Source organism: Macrobrachium nipponense, chromosome 9 (genome assembly GCF_015104395.2).
Source record: "Macrobrachium nipponense isolate FS-2020 chromosome 9, ASM1510439v2, whole genome shotgun sequence".
Classification (NCBI taxonomy): Eukaryota; Metazoa; Arthropoda; class Malacostraca; order Decapoda; family Palaemonidae; genus Macrobrachium; species Macrobrachium nipponense.
In genome coordinates, this window is record NC_061110.1 from 85,369,137 (window position 1) to 85,394,196 (window position 25,060).

Here is a 25,060-nt window from a genome sequence, read left to right on the forward strand (position 1 = left end):
TATGTATATGAATGCATATCATCTAGACTGCTATATTTTAAGTTTGTTTCCTCCTGACTAGTCACTCTGCTTACCTCTCGTATAGGGAACTAGAAATCGTTTCAAGTTTTAAGTTTAACATTTTTGCTCCATATTTTGAGCGATTCTTGAATGTTTAAAGGTGTTACGAGGTTTGTGATAGATGTTCGTTGGTGACCCTTCCATCTGAATTTCTATTAATGCAGTGGGTTACAAATCCTTCGGGTGCATCGGAAAAAAGGATATTCGTGGTGACTGGATGTAGGATCTTTTACAAAGGGAACGTCTTGAAACTATTTTTTGGAAGCTTGAGGCTCGGCCAGATCATCGTAATAGCCAACTGATCTTAAATACTGTATATCGATGAATTGAAGCTTAAAATTTAAATCCAATTTTAGATTAAAGTAATTTTCATTCACCAAAAGTTGTTGGTTTACCTCGTAATTTAGGGTTGCATTGCTCTTAGTAATTTTTGGACAATAACCTGATACGCGACTTACTTATATGGGTAATTGAGGGCTCTACTGGTACTATATATTGAAATCCTAGGCGAGTGCTGTTACTAGGATGCAAGAAACGCGAGGTCACTAAAAGGTTAAGCGGCCTATCTTAGCTTAAGGTTAAAGATGCGTTTAACCTAATGCAGCAGATAGGCAATATCAAACTACAGGTAAATGTTAAGACCGAAAAACATCTCTGAAAATGCCAGTGAAAAACGGGTGCTTAATAAGTCCTAAAAGGTGTCTCACAGTTTTGTTATGAAACTTGGCATTTTGTATTGTTCAAAAGCAGTACAGGTAAGTGACGAAATTATTGCACTGGTTCGGTTTTTCTGGCTTCGGTGGAAAAAGAAAACCACATTACTACATATCAAGAGCAAATGCTTTTGGCCAGGTATGTTGGTATAAATTTCACAATCTTGCAGGTCTTGTGATTAATGCCAACGTACTGCTGATAAGGGGTGTATGAAAAAGGTAACAAGGGGAAAAATGGCATTTACTCGAGCCATTTCGACGAGTTAAGGTATAGGCATAGGCAGATTGACTCACGTGCTAGTGATGGATCGCGGTATATTATTATATTATTGTGTAGTAATTCCCAGGGAATAATGTCGGATAGTGGTACTACTTGCATCACTTAAGAAGTAGCACAGGAATCGTTTGCTGTCAATAAGTATAACAATCACAACTACTCCAATGAGCAATGGTTTGGCTCAAAGGTTAAATGAAACATTAAAGAAACTCATGAAACGAATGTGTTCAGAGCAACAGATGATGTGGCTGCGGTATATTAATCCATTGTCATTTGCTTATCACGAAGTTCACAGTCGCACCAAAATCCTCTCCTTGGAGTTAAGTGTATGGCGTAGTGAGGGGACCTCCTAGTACAATCCTCGTAGATGGGGTAGTGCTGTCAGTTCACTTCATGCGGTGCGCTGTAAGCATTATTTAAGGTTCTTTGCAGCGTGCCTAAGGCCCCTAGCTGCAACCCCTTGCGTCCTTTTACTGTACCTTCTTTCCTATTCTCTTTCGTCTTACTTGCCACCCTCCTAACTGATTCACAGTTCAACTGCGAGGTTTACCCTCAAGGTCCGCAAAAGAGTATTAGACACGAGGGAAAGACGGCAAGATAAATGTAAATTGACGCAAGAAGAGTTAGAGCAGGTTAGCGATAGTCACTAGTACTATTATGATAAACGTGTCGTAGGGAAACTGAACCTGTGGCAAGGTCCATTTGATGACCTTTAAAAGGTTAACAAATACAATTTGTGCTGGATCTCCATGGCAAGGAACCTAAGTACCTTAATAAGCTACTACATTACCATGAACGTGTAAGTTAAAAAGTTAAATATATCTTAGTTTAACCAGACCACTGAGCTAATTAGCAGCTCTGTTAGGGTTGGCCCGAAGGATATGATATTTTTACGTGGCTATGAACAATTTGGTTACTTAGCAACGGGACCTACAGCTTATTGTGGGATCCGAGCCAAATTATATCGAGAAATGAATTTCTATCACCAGAAATAAATTCCTCTGGTTCCTTGTTGGCAGAGCGGGGAATAGAACCCGGACACTGAGATAGTAGTCGAGCACGTAACCGACTCGTCTAACGAGGAACTGAACGAGTAAGTAACTAATGTAACGATGCCAGGTGTGATGAAAAATCCAAGCACAATGGACGTGACAATGAATCGTTCTCATAAGGTTACACATCTCCTTTTTCCTCTCTGAATACAATTTTTTTTTCTTTCGGGTTTTTTGCTTTAAATTGCTTAAAACGGTGTTTTATTAACTGGAAAGTAAAGTTTCTCGCATATTGTTCTATTGCTGATTGTCGTTTGCCTCTGATTGTAGTTTGTCTTGTTGTTATCTGATATTTATTTTGAGTAGTATACGTGTTTCTGTGTTGTTAGAATAGACATTAATTCTCGCCGAACTGTGTGAACTGGTTACTTATCTTTGCTAATTAGACAATTCCAAATGTACCTTAAGCGGGGTTAGTGATTGTAAGCTTGCAATGTTTTGTTCCAACAAATAATGCCGTCAAATTGTGATTGAGACCTTAGTGATGTTTACCTTAGGCCTAATCATGAGTCTTTCAAATCTTATGTTAGTTGAGAACCGAATCGTTGGTTTTTCTTCAAGAATTAGGTTAAATAGTGGCCTAGGCCATTACACATGTGGTTGTATAAAAATTTTTGCTGCAGCTGCTGCTGAATTCTTGGTTTCTTGTGATGAAGTTTTTCTGTTTACCTTTGTAGCAATTCAGCATTTTTCATTCTTTGTACGTAATAACTATATAGTGCTTATCTTTTGAGCAACATGAGTATTGATTTATATGTGCAGTTTTGTGTAATTTGTTAGCAGAGATTAGTGTTTATCATCACCATCATCATTATTATTATCATTATTATTACTTGGAGGCTAATGCCTTTGGAGCGTAAGTATTTCGCTAAAATAACTGATTTGCAGGATCTTTTAACACCTCTCGTTACGAAGCAAACAGGCCACAAGTCTTAACTCACTGTTGTCCAAGGGGAACTTTGCTATATTCTAATGATGAGTTAATGATGGAAGTAAGTTGAATTATGAACAAAGAGAGAGAGAGAGAGAGAGAGAGAGAGAGAGAGAGAGAGAGAGAGAGAGAGAGAGAGAGGTTTGGAAGGAAAAAAAATCGTAAGATAGAAAGTGGGAAACACAAAATTTATCTACGGAGATTCCGTACCACATTTAATTTAATATGAAATCGTCGCTCTTAGGAGTTTGGATTGTTGTTGCCAATAATTTTTATTTTATTTTTTTTTTTTTTTTTTTGTGGCAGAGGGCAGACGTATGGTTGTGTATGTCTTTCAAGGAGAACAGTGTGTTGTCAAGAGTATTTAACGGCACTTGGCCTTTGTTTGCCCCTTGAAGGAGACTGTAAACAAGTGTTTACGAATTGCTGTTACCAGCCCACCCCGCAGTAATGCGATAAAAGGAAAAAGAAGTTAAGTGGAAGACGTAGCGATAGTTGAAGGATTTTCGTTCGTTAGACGTTGGCAGCCGAACACACACACACACGCGCACAAACAGGAGAAACAGAACAACTGCCAATCAAAGAGATTAGCAATGGCCTGAGTGCTGAATGTTGAGGTCGGGCGTGTCATATTCTTGTTGTGCCCAAGATAGGAGGTTAATGATGCGATATGGTAGGCTACCACCTAATGGTCTACTCCCGTGATGACCTGTGCTTCCACGATCATTCACGAAACTGCCGAGTTCAGATCGAGACATTAAAGCTTTGCCTTTTCCATGCTTCAGAGGTCGAGGAGGTGGCCTCCATAATGGGGTACCGTCAGTGCACCTCATGCGGTGCACTGTAGGCATTACTTAAGGTTCTTTGCATTGCGGCGTGCCTTCGGTCCCTAGCTGCAACCCCTCTCGTTCCTTCTCTCATATTCTTTCTTCCATCTTGCTTTCCACCCTCTCTTAACAACTGATCCATAATGCAACTGCGAGGTTTTCCTCCCGTTACACCTATCAAACTTTTGTCAATTTTCCTTTCAGCGCTGAATGACCTCATTGGTTCCAGTGCTTGGGCTTTGGCTTAAGTTCTATATTCCTTTCAATTCGAGGAAGTGGCTGGGATGTAGGATTGTGGCAGATACAATCGCAGGATGATTTTGTGGCCCGAAGTGACGGGGTGGGACCAGGAAGAGGAGTAAGTGAGGGCGGTGGTACGTGATTTGTTTCTCTCCCGAATATGGTGTTTCCACAGGTTGTCTGGTTGTTTTCGGTCGTGTTTCTATACTCTGTTTTTTTCCATCTGTCCATCCGCCTGTGGTATTTGCACATGGTAACACTGCGTCCCGGGCTTTAAATAATATCATATTTCGAATATTAACGGTGTAATTCGCATACAGTAAATTATTAAAACTTTTCAGTTGCAAATGTACACCCAGATATCCTTTTATCCACCTAAAACTTAGACATAGCGTAACTATTTAAAGCCCGGGACGCAGTGTTACCATACGAAAACACCACAGGCAGATGGAAAAAAAAAAGAGAAAGAGTATAGTTATGTTGGTTGCCAAGGGGCCAGTATAGGTACAGGGACAGTTGCTGGTGTTGGTATTCTTGGGTTGTCTTTGTTTTTACCGGTACAGTGCACGCTATTCTTGCACTGCAATGTTTGTATCAAGCATGCTGTGGTTCGCAACAGCTGGGGCGCTGAGAGTTATGCTTCCCAGACGTTCTTTGCTCGTGTGTGCGTGTATCTTTTTTTTTTTTTTTTTTTTTTTTTTAGGCTGCACGTGTTGCAGGTCCTCTGCATCGGTCTTGGTGATGGCCATAATGCTAGTAACGGAGGAATCTACGAGGCTTTGTTGTATATTCTTCTTATAGGAAAGTACTCTATATTCTGACCCATGCTTGGCTTGGAACTAGTCATCTGATCTTGACGGTGTTTTGTGTTTGGTTAAACTTCTATAAGCATTAAAGGGGAGGTTCTTTAGAGGTTCCAGAGTGAGCTCGACTAGGTACGAACCTTCTTTAGTTTCTCCTTGAGGTTCAGGGGTTGTAATACCGTGTTGGCCTTCAGGAGGTCGATTGTTGCTGTGTTCTTCGGTGTAATAATAAGCTCTCCTCGGTGATTCGATTGGGCTGTAGTATTTATGCCAGGATTGCTTCTCTCGAAGGCTACAATTTCAGGATACGAGGTCCATCCTTCGACTGGTAGAGCTCCAAACTTCGCCAATAGTAGGAATTCACTTGGGTCTGAGACTGGAGGAGAAAAGGATGAGAATGGGGGGTCGGGGTGGCAGGGGGGATTGTTGTTGGTTGGAAAGTGAGAAGAAGGGATGAACATTCAGGAGGAAGGGAAGAGAATGTCAAGGGACGAGGACGAGAATCTTGTGTGTGGAGGCGGTGGGGGGGCGGGGGGGGGGGGGTGTTGTGAGGTAGTAGGTTGGAATAAAAAGGGAAATTGGGTGATGAGACCCAGTAGGTGTTGCTGTGTTACTTCTGGTGCAACTCCTCACCGATGAATGGGGATCTTTATCATCAATGGTATAACTCCTTCCTAGTAAGAGTCATCACTTGTCACTGTCACTAAGATATTCAACACCATCAACCGTCAAAATATATCCAAGTAAACAGCAGCAAAAAAGAGAGTGATAAAAACGTGAAACTGCCATAACGGTTCAGGGCATAACATTTAATCGGTGGGGGAGGAGAGTAACATATAAGGGAAAGACTTACTATTTTGCACCAGTGGCAAACATGATACTAGTAAATGTCCTGGTAATACATAAAACTCGGTTGGTTTTTGTGGAAGTTGTAAGGCGAATGCTCCTATCTCAGCTTTGTGCCCTGGTACCAGTGGTGTAGGGTCTGCGAGACCATTGTATAAATGTGCAGCTCGGAAAAACCAGTTATCAACCGCTCTGCTTCTGTTTTGTCCGTCAGATTTCATAGTGCAAATACTTCTCGTAATATTAAGTGCTTACTAGACACAATGTCAAGAGAAGTTGTCTGTATCTGGCAATAGCTAAAGAACTTAAAGGGTGCACAAACCTGCCTTTTACCTGTTATGATGTAACCACTTTCCTAAGAGCGTCCAAGCATAAATTTGGAGTGTCTGATATGTCTAATTTTTTGGAGCGGGAAACAACCTCATGCTTTGCTTGCTGACCCTATTTTGACATTCGGTTAAGTGTTTCACTGCATGATGTGGCTGTCAACATAATCATTTAAGAAAGCTACTCGCTAGCTGGACCTACTCGGGATGACAGTACACCCATTAAAGGCGTAGCAGGGGTAGTTATATTACAATTTATTCCTGACCTTTACATCTCTTAAGTGAGTGGTAGGTTCTGCTTGGAAATCGCTTTAGGGCCTTTTTCATTTTGGATGTTTAATAATTTTCTTCATCCAAACCAAGTGTCACCTGTCAGCAAATAACATTAAAGTACACATCGAAATGTCCTAGACTGGAATATTGAGCGGTCCTTGCACGTCAGCAAGATATTCTCTCCACCCAAGTTAGTTTGGTGCTTTTGCATAAGAAATCATTTGTCCTGTATTAGGTCTTATCCATTGATAGTTTTCTTAAACAAGACCTCAAAAAAGTGTTCAGCTCAGACTCGCTGAGTTGTCAAGATGAGCGTGATTAAGTCTCTCTATATGACACTGCCAAAATTGAAGAATTCAAAGAGGGCTTCACTCTCAAAGACATAATAGAAAGTATTATATTAATCTCCCTTGGTAGGATGACTTAGTAGTGAAGTCTTTCATCGAATACCAGATGATGGAATTATCTTCAAGAAAGTAAATGCCAAACCTAGGGATTTTAAGAAGTTTGTTTGGATTCCGCATAGGCCAACGTCACTACTAAAATTCATCCTGTATTTTAACTGTTCTCTAAAAATGAAGCTGCATATGCAGTGGTCAACTAAATTTGAGAAATTAAGTGTCATAGTTTCAGATCTAATGATGTGGTCATGTTAAGTGGTACTAAGCTAGCATTTTTACGAATAAAATTTTACCCAGAGAAGAGACAACAACAGGTTCTGCCTCTTCATGAAGGAAATGTGATAGTTGCATAGAGGTACAAAACTATCATTTTTAAATTATCAAGCATCACACTAATCAGTTTGGTGAAGAGGTTTTCATGAAAATTCAATCAAAACTTTTGTGGACAATCTCATTGTCGTTACTTAGCTTCTAAGTAATGTATAATAAGAATGGCTCGGCAAATGAAGGAAGGTATAGATTTTGCCTACTTTCCAGGGACTCTGATAATGAAGAAGTTAAGAGATGTCACGATAAAGTATGGTCGTCTTGCCACTCGTGGCAATAATCATTAAAAAGTCCTTGGTCTCAAATATTTCATGGGAAATTATTTGATTCAGTTGTCTGACAGTAATTTAGATCTCTCAGTGTTCGGAAGAATCTGTGCATTTCAGGGACCGCGAGTCATCGTTTTTCTCAAATATCTTTCAAACTGATTATATGATCGAAATGGTACTTTAATACAGTGTACAGCGCACCTCGCCCTAATTTTTGGTTAACATAGCGCATTGTCAAATGGTGTTAGTTACGGCGTTTACTCTTGACTTACAAGGGGCTGCCAAGCATTGCCAACCTATGCTTTCGAACGTGCTTTGCACACATTCCGTCCCTCCCTCCCTCACCCTTTCCCCCCTCCCTCAACCCACTTTCCTGGCCTTCCCGTCTACCCCCCCCCCCCACCCCCATTTTTCCTGCCTATTATATTATATCAAGTGAACTTGAATGTAATAAGTATTTTGGTTTTTGTAGAATCTGTGCTCATTTAATCATTATGGTATTTTCTTAAATGGGAGTAGGCTAAAGACAGTCACCCTGTTCACCACGGTCTCCTCACTTCCCCTAAATCCCCCAAATAGGAGGAGCTTTGTCTACTTCCTTAATACTCAGTAGGTGAATTGCCGTAAAGGAGAAAAAAATAGAAAATGGCTATGATTTGGGGAAAACTACTATCATATCATTGTATATCTGTTTCTCTGTTCATATCGCACTGCCATTTCGTTTCTACTAATCTAACGCCAGTAATAAGGATGTCATTCTTGTGCCGTACTGAGTTTAGTGTATGAGTGGAGTTTCTTGCCTCTTGAATTATATTATTTATCATTAATGTAAGTGTTACCTATTGCCATTTTTAAAGGCATTTAATATAGTTTTTTTTTTTTTTAAAGAAGGTATCCAGTTTTCGCCTCATTCATTATCAGTTAAGAAATCAATTTTCTTATGTCTTCCGCAGGTTAGTATCTATTTTGCAGCATCGCAAACTGTCATAATTGAAGTCGCTGGATTTTTATTCCTTGATGGCAACTGACCAAAAATGCTTGAGATAAATATTTATCAATAGATTTCATGACTTATATAATCTGAATATACTACTTGTTGTCTATGAATTTGAATGATAGGAATTCTCAAGTCTACCCTAGTTCACAAGTGTATCTTAAAGAAAACGGAGATGTTTACTTTACTATTACCCCGTAACAATCAGGTAACCAAAATTAAATCACAGTTTAACCGACAACCTATTATCATACGTTGAAAAGAGATGAAAACAATTAAGAATATCACAGGAACTTTATTCACAGTCTTCGTCACAATCTAGGGATGAATCATCATCGTTATCGCTGTGGAAGTTGATAATTACGGGATCTACAGGATTGTGGGTGTTATCCATGGACCAGTATTTATCCTCGAAGGCTCTGGACCGTCTCACATTTCTATTAAGATTGATCCTTAACCTATTGTTAACTTCCCCATTTTTATATGGTTTAGAGTCGTATAGCAAATGTATTTCTGCAATATAGATTAGTGTGGGCCATTGGCCCGTCTACGTGAGACATTATATCCGCGAATCCTCAAATTTCTCACGGGAGAGAAGAGAACTCGTAGCGTACTCGAGAACTTTATTCCTCTCACAAAAAATTCAAACGGCTCCGTATATATAAATCTCAGTTCACTCAAAATTCACAGAAATTGTGCAGACAAGATACATAGACCAATTGGTACAACAATGTACAGTTTGTATATTAAAAAATATTAATAAACTCAGAAAAAGGGAGGGCATAAATACGACACAGCACAAGATGTGGGTGACAAGGAACAGGGGATGGGGAAATTTCAAAGGGGAAAACAATATTCGTTTTAAGACAAAAACACAATTTACTTGATTAAACACACACTACAATTGTCATATAAGGAATGTTTAGCAATATTTAGTAATGAAATACGCAATTTTTTAAATATACCCAATTTAAACAAATAGGGAGCGTTCTTTTGGAAGCTACAACGTACATTTTAAACAAAACAAACACAAAACGAAAGCATTCTCTTGGACAACAAACATACATTTAACGTGCAACGACGTGGACTAAGTAACTTGGCGGCCATGACAGCGATGAAAAATCCGTCATCAATTATTCATTGAATATTTTATAGTGCTGCAGCCGACAGGCAACCCCTTAGCATTACGGTATTACCCGACACGCCGAGGATACTATAAACAATACATTGGGAAAAATTTAACATTATTATGATCATTGTCAAACCTCCCTATCCTCTTCATTATGACTCTCCAGTTATCGCTGGTAATGAAAAATATCATGGAAAACATATTGTAAAATAGAGAAGAATGGGGGCTGGGGGAGAAATCAGAAAAACAGCGATAAAGAAAGAGTGAGAGAAAGGGAGGGAGAGGGAAAGGAAGGGGGATAGTAGACGTTCGAATCTGTAAACGAGACCTGCTGACTCCTCAACTCAAGGCCAATAGAATTTTATAAATTCTATTGGCCTTGCCGCAACTTAGCCTTTTTTCTGGTGATAGAAGTTCACTCACGACGTCGTTCAGAAGTCACGTAAAACCGTTGGTCCCGATGCTGAATAACCACTGGTTCCATGCAATGTAAAAACACCATACAAACAAAGAAACAAAACGACTTTGCCTTTAAAAGTCAAGAGTAAGCACCTTAACGAACACTATTTGACAATGAACTGTTACCAAAAATTAGGGGGGAGGTGTCTTGTACGCTGTATTAAAGTACCATTTCGATCAAATAATTAGTTTGAAAGATATTAGAGAAAAAAGATGACTCACGGTCCCTGAAATGCATAGAATCGACTTCCAATATGTCAAGAGTGAAAATAGGTAAGCCGGCCTTGTGACTTTATCACAATATCGAGGTCTATCGTATGGTATGCTGAATTCATCAGACAATTTCTCTTTGGTTGTATGGTTCAGAGTGGTTTTCCATTGATCTAGGTTCTTGATTTGAAATATCTAGGCTGACACTGCTGTGTAGACAGCTAACTGAACCTGCATCTTTAACTGTCAACGTTCAGAATCATCTCGATATCAACCAACTTTCCAGGGTTACTAGTTAGATTTTTAAGGAAATCGGTATATTAATTAGGAATCAAATTAAAGTTTTGGGAATTGTGCAAAGTTGCGTTGGACAAGGGAAGTGGCTAAAGTCAAGCTAGCTTAGCTTAGCTTAGAAAATCCCGATGACAAGAAACCCCGGTAAAGTACCAGTTGTAGTCAACTCAGGCCTGTTTTTGGACGACAATTACCTAGGTTATATGCTCAAGAAATAGAATTGGGAAAAGTTTTTTTTTTTTTTTTTTTTGCTAAAACAGCGGTAAACTGAAGAATATTTTAGTAAAACCAGAATATTCTTCAGTTTACCGCTGTTTTAGCAATTTCTTCAGCATATAACCCAATTGTCGTCCAAAAACAGGCCTGAGTTGACTAGAAATGGTACTTTGCATCTTGGCATTCAGACCACCTTCAATATTATTAGAACAAGGGGGGTTTAGGATTCCTAAGAGCACGAAGTAGTTAAAAGAATTTTAAGACTTCTGACATGCAGGAAACTCAACAGTTTTTCATATTGCTATCCCAAAATTACAAATTAATTCTAATACCAGATCCATTTTATGAAGCCTTTTTTAGATGCTGGAATAGGCTTTACAGGTATTCTGTGTATCGAAGGAAATAGTTGAAAATGTGAAGATATCATTAATATTCACGATTGAATTTTAGGGCATGTGCATGAAACTAGTCAATTAGTTTTGTCTTTTTATTTATTGTTGTTAATCACTGTCGTATAGCGTTACATTTTTATAGTGACAATGCCGAAGCGAGGCATTTGTGGTTGGTTGTGAAGTCGTAGAGCAAGCATTCGTTTTGTGATGAATTCAAGGAACATTTTCAAAGTTCAATATTCAACACGTCCAAATTCCGCTGTACTTAATCAGTCTTGACTCTTGAATAGCAGCATTATCTGCTAAAGATGATATTTTTTTTACCATTTTTAAATTGGGGAATTAAGCCTGGGTCACACATTGGCGATTTCAAACCGCAAATATCGTAACGGCCGATCTTAAGTTCATTACGACCCCGCTACGCTCCCATTACAACCAATTCGCCATAAATCGGCATAAATCGTAACCAAGTCTCCGAGTTTGACGACTTTGCGCCAGGGATGGCGCATAGTCGCTGTCATTCCACGATTACTGTCAAAAGTTGCCATGTTATAGCGTAACACGCAACAATTTCGTAATGGCCTCTTGAATTACGGCATTTGATCACAAAAAAATGGCGAGTTACGGCATTCAGTACAATATGCCATGTACTTGACAAACCCTCAACGTGCACAGAATGTGTCAAGTGTGTCGGCAGCCTATAAAATGTAGTTCAAGGGCATAGTTAATTGCCTACAGCTGCCTCGGTTTTGGATTTAAGATTTTCTGTATTCTTGATATATTTTGAGAACTTCAGATAGTTAAAAATGACACAATATAACTTGAACGAAAATATATTCTCTTAAATAAAGATGTAGTCTTAACTTTTATTCACGAAATTTACAGTTTTTAACAGGATTTTCTTTAGGGAGTTCATTGTAATCAAACTCAATATATTAGCATGTTCTGAATTAAGCGTAAGAAATGAAAAGGCATTTTATATTTTGAGTAAAATACTTTAAAAGTTTCAGTAGGCATTCTTGATATAACTTGAGAACTTGAGATATTGATAAATATGAGACTGAATATTACTAAAAGAAAATATATTTGGCAATTATAAAAATATTTTTGAATTTCAAGTTTTATTCAGGAAATTTACTTAGTTTTTCAAAAAAAATTCTGAAGCATGAAAACGCATTTTTTATTGTTTTATTAGTGCATATCATTGATTCCTACCAATGAACGAAGCCCTAAAAGGGAATTTACATAATCACGAAGACGACCTCATGCGCCACTGAGTCCTCTGCCTCACTCCTGGCAGTAGGACTTTTTTTTTTTTTTTTTTTTTTTTTTTTTTTTTTTTTATAGAAATTAATTCGTGCAACACACAATTAAGTGGCCAACACAAAGGACTCGATACGATCATGAAGATTTATGGGGGTTCTGAAACACTGAATCTATGTGAGATAGATGAAAAATACTGATTTAGTTAGACTATATGGTGGCATCCATGTTCGCGACCCAGTACGATCCCCTTACGTACGTCGGAATATTACGTAATTAGATCGCTACTAAATCGTCAAAAATCGTCATACCTTCACGGAACTCTCCGTCCTGTAAAATCGTTAAATGTGGGTGTGGCCTAAATCACGGTGACTTGCGTGTACGACTTCGTAAATACCTAATCTCATCTCAACTTGCGCAATGCTGTTGTAATGGTTCATTGCGGAAGCCGTTATGGAGTCAATATCGGCTGACTTTTCTTTTTTTGTTGAGCTCAAGCCACACGACCATAGTAGGAGATCGATCGCCAAACCCAGCCTTTACGAAAGTCGCGGTCTGAAATCGCCAATGTGTGACCCAGGCTTTAGAATGATCTCTTAAGCTGGAGAGAAAACTACAAAGATCTCCATCTAAGAAACTGGGAGAATAAAATAGTTGTTGTTGATGATGTGATAGCAAAAATACTCAACAAAACTAGACCAGTTTGTTCATTGGGTCGTGTTTTAGAGCTTGCCATAGGTCAAGCCAATAAAGTATAAGAAGTAGAAAACTTAAGGTGATGGTGTCGTAACTCATCACCTCCTCAATCTTTTGTATCAATGGGAATTTCTCTTAACCCACATTTACAGAGAACGATTAGAAGGGTGATATGAATATAATTTATCTGATGATGTCATGCCCCATGAGGGACAGGAACATAATCCCACAAATTTCGAGTCTGTTAATTTGTTTTCCGTTTTGTCAGTCCGTAGGGAATTAGTTCCGTCAGTGCACCTCACGTGATGCCCTGTGGGCATTACTAAAGGCAAGGTCTAAAGACCTTGACTAAAGGTTCAATGTAGCATTCATTCGGCCCCTAGCTGTCCTGCAACCCTACTGTACCTCCATTCATATTCCCTCTTCCATCTTACTATCCATCCTCTCCTAACAATTATTTTATGATACAACTGCGAGGTTTTCCTGTAGTTAAATCTTTCAAACATATCTACTCTCAATTTCCTTTTCAACGCTGAATGACTTCATAGGTCCCAGTGCTTGGCCTTTGGTTAGCCTAAACTCTATAGTCCATTCCACTCTATTTGTCAGATCAGGTCGCTAATGTGACCGATAAGATGACTCATCCAATAAATGTTGCTGCTGCCGCCACGGTACATTCACGTATTTTGTTTACTATTTTGGGATGTTATGTTTCATAGTGCGTTGTCATTGCAGATTTTTGTTGGCTGAAAAATGTGAGAAATTTGCATATGTTTTTTTAGTAAATTATTCCTTTTGCTTTGTTGTTTTCATTAGTTTACCGTAATTATACTATTTGTCCCTAGAAGTTGAGCGTCTCAATTCTGAATGTGACGTCACCAAAAACTTTTTAAAAATTCTGTTGCTGATACACTTCTTTAATCTCGGTGATGGTTGTAATACACTTGAAAGCTTTTTAGACGGCCCTCAGAATTGCAATTCATACCTTCCAAAGCTGTTTGTCTTTTATTTTTTTGACGTTGATCTGATTTCAATATATATATATAGATATATATATATATTATATATATATATATCTATATATATATATATATATATATAAATATATATATAAATGTATTTTTTCTTTCTTTTTAATTTTAGTGTTCTCTTTTGTTACAATGAATGTGCCTTTTGTTGAACTGTGGAAACTATATACAGCAGTTACATAACTTTTAGATTCTAAGTAGACCATTTCTCATGTACCTTAGGCTAGGTTAGTTACTGCAGCTTGTAATGTTGTCTGAACTGATGCCGTGAAGTTGCAATCTAGGCCTAAAGTTAAGTTTACGGCCATAATTGTAAACCATTTAAGTTTTTTTGTTTGTTGTGAACAAAACTGTAGGTTTTCTTCAAGAATTAGTTTAAGTAGTGAGGCAGCATATATTCAGGCATTTGAACTCACTTCTCTCATAATGCTATGAAGTAAAATTTTTAGGTGTATGAATGAAAGACAATGTTCAAAATATGAATTACAAGAAATGTATTATAAAAAGATAGTGTTATTTGAAAAATTAACATAACTGAAATTATCATAAAACTAAAAGATACTAAAATTTCAAGTGTGTTTTGTAAGCAACAATAGAATAATTGTTGGCAAAACAGTATTAACTTCTACCGTAATGACAATACTACGTACGTACTTTACATTCCGTTGGTTTCTACAAACTATTCCAGGAAATTAGATATAAAAAATCACAAGTGGTTCTACAGTTTTCTAGAGTGCTAAGATTTGTCATAAGAATCCTATTACCAACATTATAGCTGTTGAAGTAAGAATTTAACTAAATGAATGCTTCCATATTAATAGTTAAACGAATATAAACAGGAATAGCTGCACTGACAATGCCCATCATGTTATACTGCTGAATGATTTTATATGGTAATTTCACTATATTTCTGAAGCAGAGTTGTAACTAAAGTTCTCAGTAATTTCCAAGATCTAACAAGGCATGCACAACTTCCATATTGCCTGTCACTAAAAATAATGCACAAATTACTGGCTCTTCCCACAGAGAAAACTCATTCACATGGTAACACTTTGTTTTGTAAAAATTTGTAAGTACAGATCAATAATATTTTAGTTAATGCTTTCAGCAATGGTGGATTACTCAAAAAAACATGAAGTAACACTAGTTTGTGAAGTTATTTCAACTGTTGTAAGTGATGTGACCTAGAGAATTTTTCTACTGCAGCAGCACATGTGCACAGGTACATCATTGTTACAACATATACCTCCAACCTTTAATATGTTAGGCAGTATGCATTAAAGTATCTGGACCCATATACATTAGCTCATAATGATATGAAGGCAAGTGTTTAAAAGTATGAATGAAAGATAACAGTTAAAGTGAATTACAACAGGTTTATTGTTTCATTTTAAAAATACACATGACTGGAATGATTATCACACTGATGGGAACAAGGACTTTAAATTTTCCATGTGAGAAACAAGAACTTGTTTGTGAAACATTATGAACTTGCCAGTAGTGAGTGCTACATTTACTTTCTATTGAAACTTTTTATTTTCTTATTAGTTTCTATAATTGTTCCCGAAAAATATGACAAAATATTTGTTGTTGAACATTTTTCCAGTGCTAAGACTTGTCAAAAGAATCTCATCACCATCACAATTGACAGCGTAGTACTGAAGAAAGATTTTAACTAGTTGAATGCTACATAATTAATATAAATTAGACTTTTAACTAATGAAAATAGGATTAACTGGACTAGCAATGCCTATAGTACCGATATAACTTGGAATGAGTTTATGGATTAATTCCACTATTTTTAAAGCAAAGTTACAACCTAAGTCCTCCACATATTCTCCAGGATTTACCGAGGCACATTCAACTTCAAAAATACTTTGGTCTAGGAGATCAGATGAGAAGTGGTGCCTTCAACGGGGTATGGCGAAGAGAAATAAGGAACCATCGTGTACTGCGCTCTTCCTAAGAACGAGCATATACTGGATAACACTATAATTTGCAAAATTTGTAAGCATATGTCAATCCTATCATAGTTAATACTTTTGCAGCACATGTGATACATCATTGTTAGAAAATAATATACGTAGTACCTCCAGTCCTTAATATGTTAGGCAGTATGTACTCGGGTACATATCTGGAACCATACAGTACATATAGCTACATGAAGTTGTGTGTTTAAAGGTGTGAATGAAAGACGAACACTGCATGTTAGTTACAAGTAGTAGTTTATTGTAATATTGTATAAAGATATAAAAGTCTCATTGGAAATATTAACATGACTGGAATGATTATCACACTAATGGGCACAAAGATTTTTTAAATCTTCCCTGTGAGCAACAAGAACTTAATTGTTTGTGAAACATTATGAACTTCTACCAGAAATGACAGTCCTACACTTTACTTAATCTAATGAAACAACTTTACATTGAAATAGTTTCTATTAATTATTCTTTAAAAATATAACACATTGAAATAGTTTCTATTAATTATTCTTTAAAAATATAACAAAATATTCTTAAGTAGTTGTACATTTCTCCAGAGTGCTAAGAATCTCATCACGATCATACTTAACAGCTATTGAAGTAAAACTAATGAAGTAAAATTTTAACTAATTGAATACTACCTAATTAATTCTAATTAGACTTTAACTAATAAAAACAGGTAATAGCTGCACTGACAATGCCTATATTGATATTGTATAAATTTGAATGCATTTAGTATTGGAAAATTTCACTGAAGCAATCATGATCCATTCCCTAAACATTTTTACAGCAAAGTTAAACTAAAGTTCGTATTATATTTTCCAGGATCCAACAAGGCATGCACAACTTTGCACATACATTTTCCTTAATGCTAAGGTCAGTAGGAATAAGGAACAAATTGCTGTGCTGCTCCTATGGAGAACATGCACGGACTGGATAACACTCTATTTTGCAAAACTTGTAAGTAAATCCATTTCAATCCTATTTTAACTTAAACTTTGGCAAAAGTGAATAACTTGAGAAAATATGGAGTGAAACTAGTTTGGTCAGGTTACTTAAGCTATTTTAAGTCTTTTGAATCGGAGAATTTCTCCAGTCATACACTAGTTTGGAATGCCAAACAAAATACTTGGATACTAACCAGGCATACATTTACTGAAATCTGCCTGCATGCATGCTGGCCTGAACACAATTTCAAGTAAATATCCGAGTTGCAGAAAGCTTGGGTCATTAATCAAGACACTTAAAAAGCATCTCATTTTCATGTTAAAAATATTTTCAGGTATTACATATGGTGGCCTCTCATGACATGAGACGCTGTGGTTTAATAATTTTCTGAAGAAGAAATTATATATTTAGTGAAGTTTTTTCACTTTCCTATCTGATATACTTTATAAAAAAAAACTTTGCAATTCACATAGTAAGTTATAAGAGTATTCCACTCATCAATTTAGGCTTTCTGCTTAAATTGAGGAGGGAGTGTACCTTGTATGAGGCACTGCATGCAGCTTTGTCTTTTATTTTTTTCATTCTCTTTTCTGTCTTCCCACATGCCTCATATACCCATATGCCTCATATACAATATTATTAATAATGGACAATGTGGTTTGCTTAAACTACCATATATATAACTGCACTTTACACCAACAAAAACAATAAGGGGGTTTGGTAGTCAGTGTTATGATGTTCATCTAGACCATATGATGTTCATCTAAACTTGTATGCGATTGTCACCCTCGCATATTAAAATAACCTTTATACAAAAACATAGTACCTTTATTCATCATGCCATGACAGTTACAACACACAGACTCAAACTACTTCAAGCTAAAACAGACACATACAGAACACTTAGCTTTCATGTAATAGCTACCAACAGCAAATGCATCTTTATAATGATATAATAATATAATGATATAATAATACATGTAATAGCTACCAACAGCAAATGCATCTTTATAATGATATAATAATATAATGATATAATAATACATGTAATAGCTACCAACAGCAAATGCATCTTTATAATGATATAATAATATAATGATATAATAATATAATGATATAATAATATATAGAGTAGTAAAAATAAAAACAATAAGATATTTCTTTTTTAGCACTATTAAACATGCATACATGTTTAATAATGACTTCAACAAACCTTGGAAATAACTCGCACCAAAGGGAATTATAATTTTAAGTGCTTTGCTTGCTACTGCACTGGTCAGATTTTGAACCTGGGCTATAACTTTACAAACAACAATAAAAAGTGACTGACTGTCCACCTGGGCTTGGAGAGGTCAAGTTTACACTTCATTGTTGTTTCTAAACCAAAGGCTCGGGTTTGAATTGTGGACTATGGTGACCAAAGTCACTGTCTATTAGTAGTTTTAAATAAAAACCTGGGTATGAATTAGGCTGGCACACACACACTTATCTATAATTATAATTCCCATTGGTTGTAAGTTATGTGTAAGGTATGATGATCCCGGTAACAAACAATATTTGTCTTAATATACATAAGTATATTTTTCTTAATTTGTTAATCCCATAGTTAATAGCTAAGTCCCAACATATTTGTAACCAAGGGTTAAATTAAACAGCATAACAAAATGGTATTAACCTCAAGTCAATAAACCGACTGTAGGAACCTTCCTGCACAACAACCTAATTCATAAGATGAAAAATATAACTTTCACAGAAGAGACATACAAATAATTGGCAGTTAAATGAAGCTGCATTAGAAGGCTTCCTTTACCAGTGAGTTTACTTGCCAGTTCGAGTGCGTTCCATGATGCTATGATATTCCATCTGATTTTTCTGCATCTTGAGGAAAACTGCATACTTTCCATCATGAAACCTACAGGGAAACACATTAAATTCAAAGTAATTAGAAATCAACTAAATATCAGTATAGTATGTAATAAAAAAATTTCAGTATTGAAGCCATGTCTGGAACTTTCGATAAAACTACATAACTCATAACATTACCAAAGAACCATTCAAAATCACTTAGTATTAAATCATTGAAAACAATAAGTGCATTCAAAAAAGCAGTTTTTTCAGATTAGAAATGAGTAGAAAAATAAGATTCCCAATGTTGGAACTTTGTATCCTTACAGAAGAGCTAGCTTAACAATCCTTTCATGCACTTCCCACCTTGGCTTTCATAAACACACTTTTCAACCTTTTGCATGACTTTCTCGCACACCCACTTCTGTGATGTTTACTCCCAAATATGATATAAAACACCAGCTTCTATTTTCACACCATTTATATAAACATTCACCACTCCTATCTTCCTCATTTCCATTTAGTCACAACCTTACTCTTGACTCTTGCTCACATTTAATCAGAACTCTTTTCTTACAAATGCTTTGAGTGACTTCAACCAGTTTCTACAACTTCTCTTCATTGCTAAACAATCAATATTGTATCTAATAAAAACATCAGCCTATACTCTTCATCCACAACTCATTTTCTTACCAGAATACTTTGGACCTACATCTACTGCCCTATCTCTGACTTCCCACATTGCCCCAGCCATAAAGACATAACACACCATTGCATTGTCTCAGACCCACTTTACCTTGATGCAGTTTCTCTCTTGTCCATGCATTTTAACAATCACTCCCTTGTCCATGCATTTTAACGAACACTTAACTACAATCACAAGCTTTTAAACCTCCTGGAAAACTTAAGTTTCTCCTGTACATTATTTCCAATCTCCTTATTGCCTCTTTATATGCATTCTAACAAACATTTGACTGCAATCATAAGCTTTTAATAATATTGAAAAACTTATATTTTTTCCCATACAGTCTCAACCACCTTATTTCCTGTGTTAATTATTTCACAAGCTTTTTAGGTCTGTATATGTTACATTCAGCTTTTACTTTTATTTTTGAACTTGGCAAATACAGTTTATAAGACACTTAATCCACACACCCAATTTGGCAAATACAGTTTATAAAAACACTTAATCCACACACCGTCTTTGTTTCTCAACTGAAGTCTTATCCTACATATCCTTTGGTATTTTAAGTGATGTTACATATGTCCAAATAATTCTTACAGTCTCTGTATCACCTTTACCTTTATACAGTGGGGCAATTCTTCCTCTTACCCATTCATGAACAAACTTCTGTCATCAAAATATAATTCATAAATGCTAGTTTGACAATCCATCACACTATCACCACTATAATGCAATATTTAAATTGTGATCACATCAACTTCGTTGTGTTTTTCCATCCTTCACCCTCTTAACTGCCTTCCTTGCATCCTCAACTGTCACTTCCACTAGCACTTTCACCCTAACCACTTCCATTTGTATCTTTCAGTTCTACCTTTCACTTCTGCCTTCCTTGTCCTCCCCAATCAAAAAGTCTTCTAAAATACCCACTCTTTACATTTACATAATTTAATCTGCGATCCAATTGTGTATTACTTGAACTCTCAAGACTTAAGCACTTTTTTTTCTTTATTTTAATACACAGTATGGGCTGCCAACATCATGGCCCCCACCCACATGGTGACTCACACCATACATCTGCAAGTTATGGGGTCTAAAACCCCTCACAAGGCAGTCCACTTCCTTGATGTACATTGCACAGCAGTTGTTCCCCAAACCACTGACAATACCTAAGGTAAGAGTTTTGGCAGCAGTCATCAGTGAACAGACAGCCATGATGTTCATGGTGTTTCTTAATTAGAGTAACTAAAGAAAATGAAAAAATTCTGGATAAACAGATCTGTTACATTACCTATATTTATTCAGAAAACAGAAGTTGCGACTGATGTCTTTCAGGCCTAGTACATATGTTCTATACTGGGAAGTAAAGAATAGATCATGAATATGAATAAATGAAAAAATAAAACTGTTCAGATGAGCTGTTTGCATAATTAAAGTGGAATAAAAGTTGAAAGGGGAATTTAGATTATGAAGAAAATGAACTAAAAAATTCAGCAGAGGTGCAAACACAAATTAGGGTACACAGTTTAGTAGACAATTAAGACATAAAATCTGAAATAAGACAATGGAATATGTGGTAAAGTTTCTAATCCATATGCCAAAAGGGGTTTCAGGCCATTCTTTCCCTCCCTCAAGTATTGTACACCTCTAATGTATTTGTTGCTTAACACATAATTTTGTTCAAGAGTGTCTGGAACAATGGGGTGAACAAGTTGGTGTTGATCTTCCTTCCAAGGCTTGGAAGGCCATATAAAGAGTAATATAACAAACCTCTTCAATTCTTTCACTGGTTGAAAAGCATCAGCACTACCTCCCATTGCCACAGCAGCTGAGATTAAGTCTGGGAATTCTTTTGAAGAAGCTGCTGCCCCAAGCATGCTAGATCCTAAGAGCACAGACTGTTTGGTGTGAGGGATGAGGACTGGAATACCTATTGTTGAAATATTGAAAATGTCAAAAAAAGGAACTTAATTGCCAAATACTCATTACACAGTATACATAACAAACAGTGACATATATCTTATACATAAAATAAAAATAAGTGCATTGCATACTCACCCAGGGCATCTGCATGAATGCGGATGAATAACTCTGACTTTGAGAGTCCACCACACATGAGGACGGATGATATAACATGGCCAAATGAAGTAAGCTGTTCTATGATATGCCGAGTTCCATACTGCATTTTTAAGACAAATGTGTTAGTGTTATCATGCTGTTAGTTCTAAAGTAAACATACAAGAAAATGTCTGATCCATTTTGCTATTTGGTCATAATTTTTTTAACATAAATACTCTTCAGATGGAGCTATCTGCTCATCTAGATCCAATGATGAACAAAATACAGTATAGTAAAAAAAAATCCATTCTCATAAATTTAGAGCAGACTTGGTATACTGTGGGAGACTTCAAAGTAATGATGAAATTAAAAAACTGGAAGGAAGAGATAAACATGTTATAAGGAAGGGAAGAATTTTCACAAATTTACATATTCTTTTATGCTGAATCATCCCTCCGACCCCTACTTTACGTCCAGGTACACAGGAATTGAAATACTGTACTGAGAATTAGAAAACATGGAAATATATAATATATATATATATATATATATATATATATCCTATATATATTAATATATATATATATATATATATATATAATATATATATATGAGAGAGAGAGAGAGAGAGAGAGGCGGAGAGAGAGAGAGAGAGAGAGAGAGAGAGAGAGAGCACGTGCACATATGTTTATTGCTTGAATTTTTGTAAAGCACTTTACATTTCTAAATGTATAGTGGAGTTTAATGATTGTTAACTATTTAACAACATATGCTAGGAGTCAGTATCTAAATTTTCATTGTACAGTACTATAGTACTGTACATAATTAGTCTTAAAAAATGGTAATACATGTACAAATAGTGTAATTTGGCATTAAATTGAGCAAGCAATAGTGTGAACTGTATATGGTATACTCCAGTACTGTACTACCTATTATTGTGCCATTATTGCTTTTATAATGCATATGCTTGTACACTTTGCTGTAAATACCACTGTACTCTACATTACTAATGTACATATATATCAACAGGTACCTGTTGTGGATTTTTTTTTGTTACTGCTGCGTATCTTTCTTACTGACCAGTGCAGCAGCTCATTCACAAAGAGTATAAATATCTCGCTCAGTACAGCTCTGTATCACTACATAAAAGGAGTTTAAAGAGGTATGTCCATACATATACAGTATTTCTTATACTTTATGATATACATACTGAAGCGTTTTTGCTGAGAGACTTTTAAGTAACAGTGTGTGTATGTCATCAAGTCTCAAAATCAAATTTTTTTGAACTAGTCTACTGTACCATTATAAATCGATATAGACTGAATAACTGACAGACAATTGTATTAGCCTAATACCACTGTATATAGTAACGTGTTATGTTGTTGAATGGGAGGTTTTTGTTGGCAGAAGTGAGTGTTAAAAAAATACTGACCAAAGAAATTATCAATTATAAAAAAATCATACTCTTGGTAGCCAGTGTATGGAATGTTACATTAAGATTTTGAGCCACTATTGTAATACTAATGTAAAGCAATTGGAGGCTGAGCATTGATGGTACATACTGTTGAAAATTACTGATAAACATAGCCACAGATATTTATAAACCGATTGTTATCGTGATAGTTACAGTTACTGTAATTTATATTTATGACTAATATAAAATGAGGAGGTAAATTAATTACGCTGGATTTCAGACTGGATGTGCAGTATATGATTTTTCTAGCAGTATGTAGTACAGTGTAAGAGCAAAATTGTTATTGAACATTATTGCCAACCTTTATCATACTTCAGTGCCACTGCTTCATTTATTTGTGTTCTGGTTATGCATATAAATGTTGAGCACTTAATGCTACATAATGTTCAAGTTATATTTAAGCACTACTATTACACTGTAATGATTATTTTAGTTATTTAGGAGCTAAAGTAACTCTTTCCATAGAAACCTTATTTGAATCAAAATCACATTTGTGAAATTGACCTTTCCCAAGTATGTAATTAGTATAACACTTGGCTAAGTACTGAATTAATAACAAACTCAGAACTCATTTTCTTAAGCTATCATATTTGTGTAATTCTGATAACATAGTCTGTATACAAGGAACAAAGACGTTTGTCTGGTCTGGCTTTTCTGGTGGTGTTGGTGCTTTGGATTTACTTGAGATTCTGGTCAGCATGGAATATGAGCAGATTTTCAAGAAAATAACAAGTAGTGGTGCTATTACAGTACTGTATTAGAAAATGGTAGTTGAATGCAGGGGACTGCAGAGAGGATGTGCAATCTTTGTTGAGACAGGAACTGGTAGAAAGAGCTTTGTAAGTGGAATTGCAGAAGCAGCTGGAATTGCCTGAATTAGCAGTAGAACCCAAGGAGAAGGGAGCAATAGGAGAGACAACCACAGAAAATATGAAAGTGCATCTGAATATTCTGAGATGTCACACTGAAATGGAAAGGGAGAAGAGAGAAAGAATGCAGAGCATGGAAACAAAAAGGAAAAGCACATCTAGCAGTAATATATTAAGAGGATAGGTCAGAAGTAGAGGCGGCGGCCAGAGATCAAGGGATCAATCACTGTATTAAAATCTGAGAAACTGCATACGGGAAGAGAGCAAGACTGAAGTCGGCTTTTGTCCATATAACTGACACCGAAGCAGGAATGTGCCGAATGCTGGAGGTGACTAGTTGTTATACTTGTGCTGACAGTGTACAATATAACAGATGAACTAGGTGTGCCATATGATATGCTTTTGTCATCAGAAGCTTGTGACATGTTTTTACAAATGGAAAAAGAACCAACCATAAAATTATACAGGTTCAACATGTTACTGTAACTCAGGATTAGATTATTGTAGATGATACAAGTTCAGAAGAGGGTAAATTGTTTAACAAAGATGATGATATGCTGCCTGAAGTAATGGTTTAAATTAGTTAAGATATAACTTTTAGTGAGATATGAAAGGGAGATAAACCCTTAAACCTTTATCTGTATGGTCTGCACATCTAGGTATCAAACATCTGAGTGCGTAAGATAATCTTTTCGATGGCCAAATTTGATCAAGATGTGAGAAGATATGTAAATTTATGACACACGTCAAATGAAGGCACAGTAGTGGGCTAGTGATTTAGTCCCAACTAGCATACTAAAAAGTCTCAGGAAAATTATAAGTATGAATTGTATAGGTCCTCTTGAACACTTGTTACATCTGGTATGTATCAGTAATAGACTATGCTACTCAATGACCAGAGGCAGCGGCATATCATCTCTAATGGGCAAGCAACCTGTGAAGCTGCTCTTCAGATAGTTTCAGGCACTGGAGTACTGTAATTTTTCTTGAAAATAAGTCTGCACAAAAAGTTTTTTTTCTTGAAAATAAGTCTGCACAAAAAGTTTACTTCAGAGCTGACAATCTTGATAGAGGAGCATCTGGGATGTGTCCCAAAGTTTTCAAGTCATTTGGGCAACCCATGGTGAAGTATTTGGGGGTACATAGTTTAATCTAGACATTATGGACATGACCTAT

The 25,060-nt window shown here is 36.3% G+C and overlaps 1 protein-coding gene across 1 annotated transcript in view; it reads right to left on the minus strand.

Annotated features, from left to right (window-relative positions):
* Positions 1-16,228: 16,228 nt before the first annotated feature.
* Positions 16,229-25,060, minus strand: part of LOC135218367 (FGGY carbohydrate kinase domain-containing protein-like) — a 42,925-nt gene continuing 34,093 nt past the window's right edge. Inside the window, exons 6-8 of the mRNA XM_064254624.1 lie at positions 21,542-21,662; positions 21,254-21,413; positions 16,229-18,868 (exon numbers count right to left, since the gene is read on the minus strand). Coding sequence (XP_064110694.1) covers positions 18,775-18,868; positions 21,254-21,413; positions 21,542-21,662 — 375 coding nt within the window. The 3' untranslated portion in view covers positions 16,229-18,774. The remainder of the gene's footprint in view (positions 18,869-21,253; positions 21,414-21,541; positions 21,663-25,060) is intronic.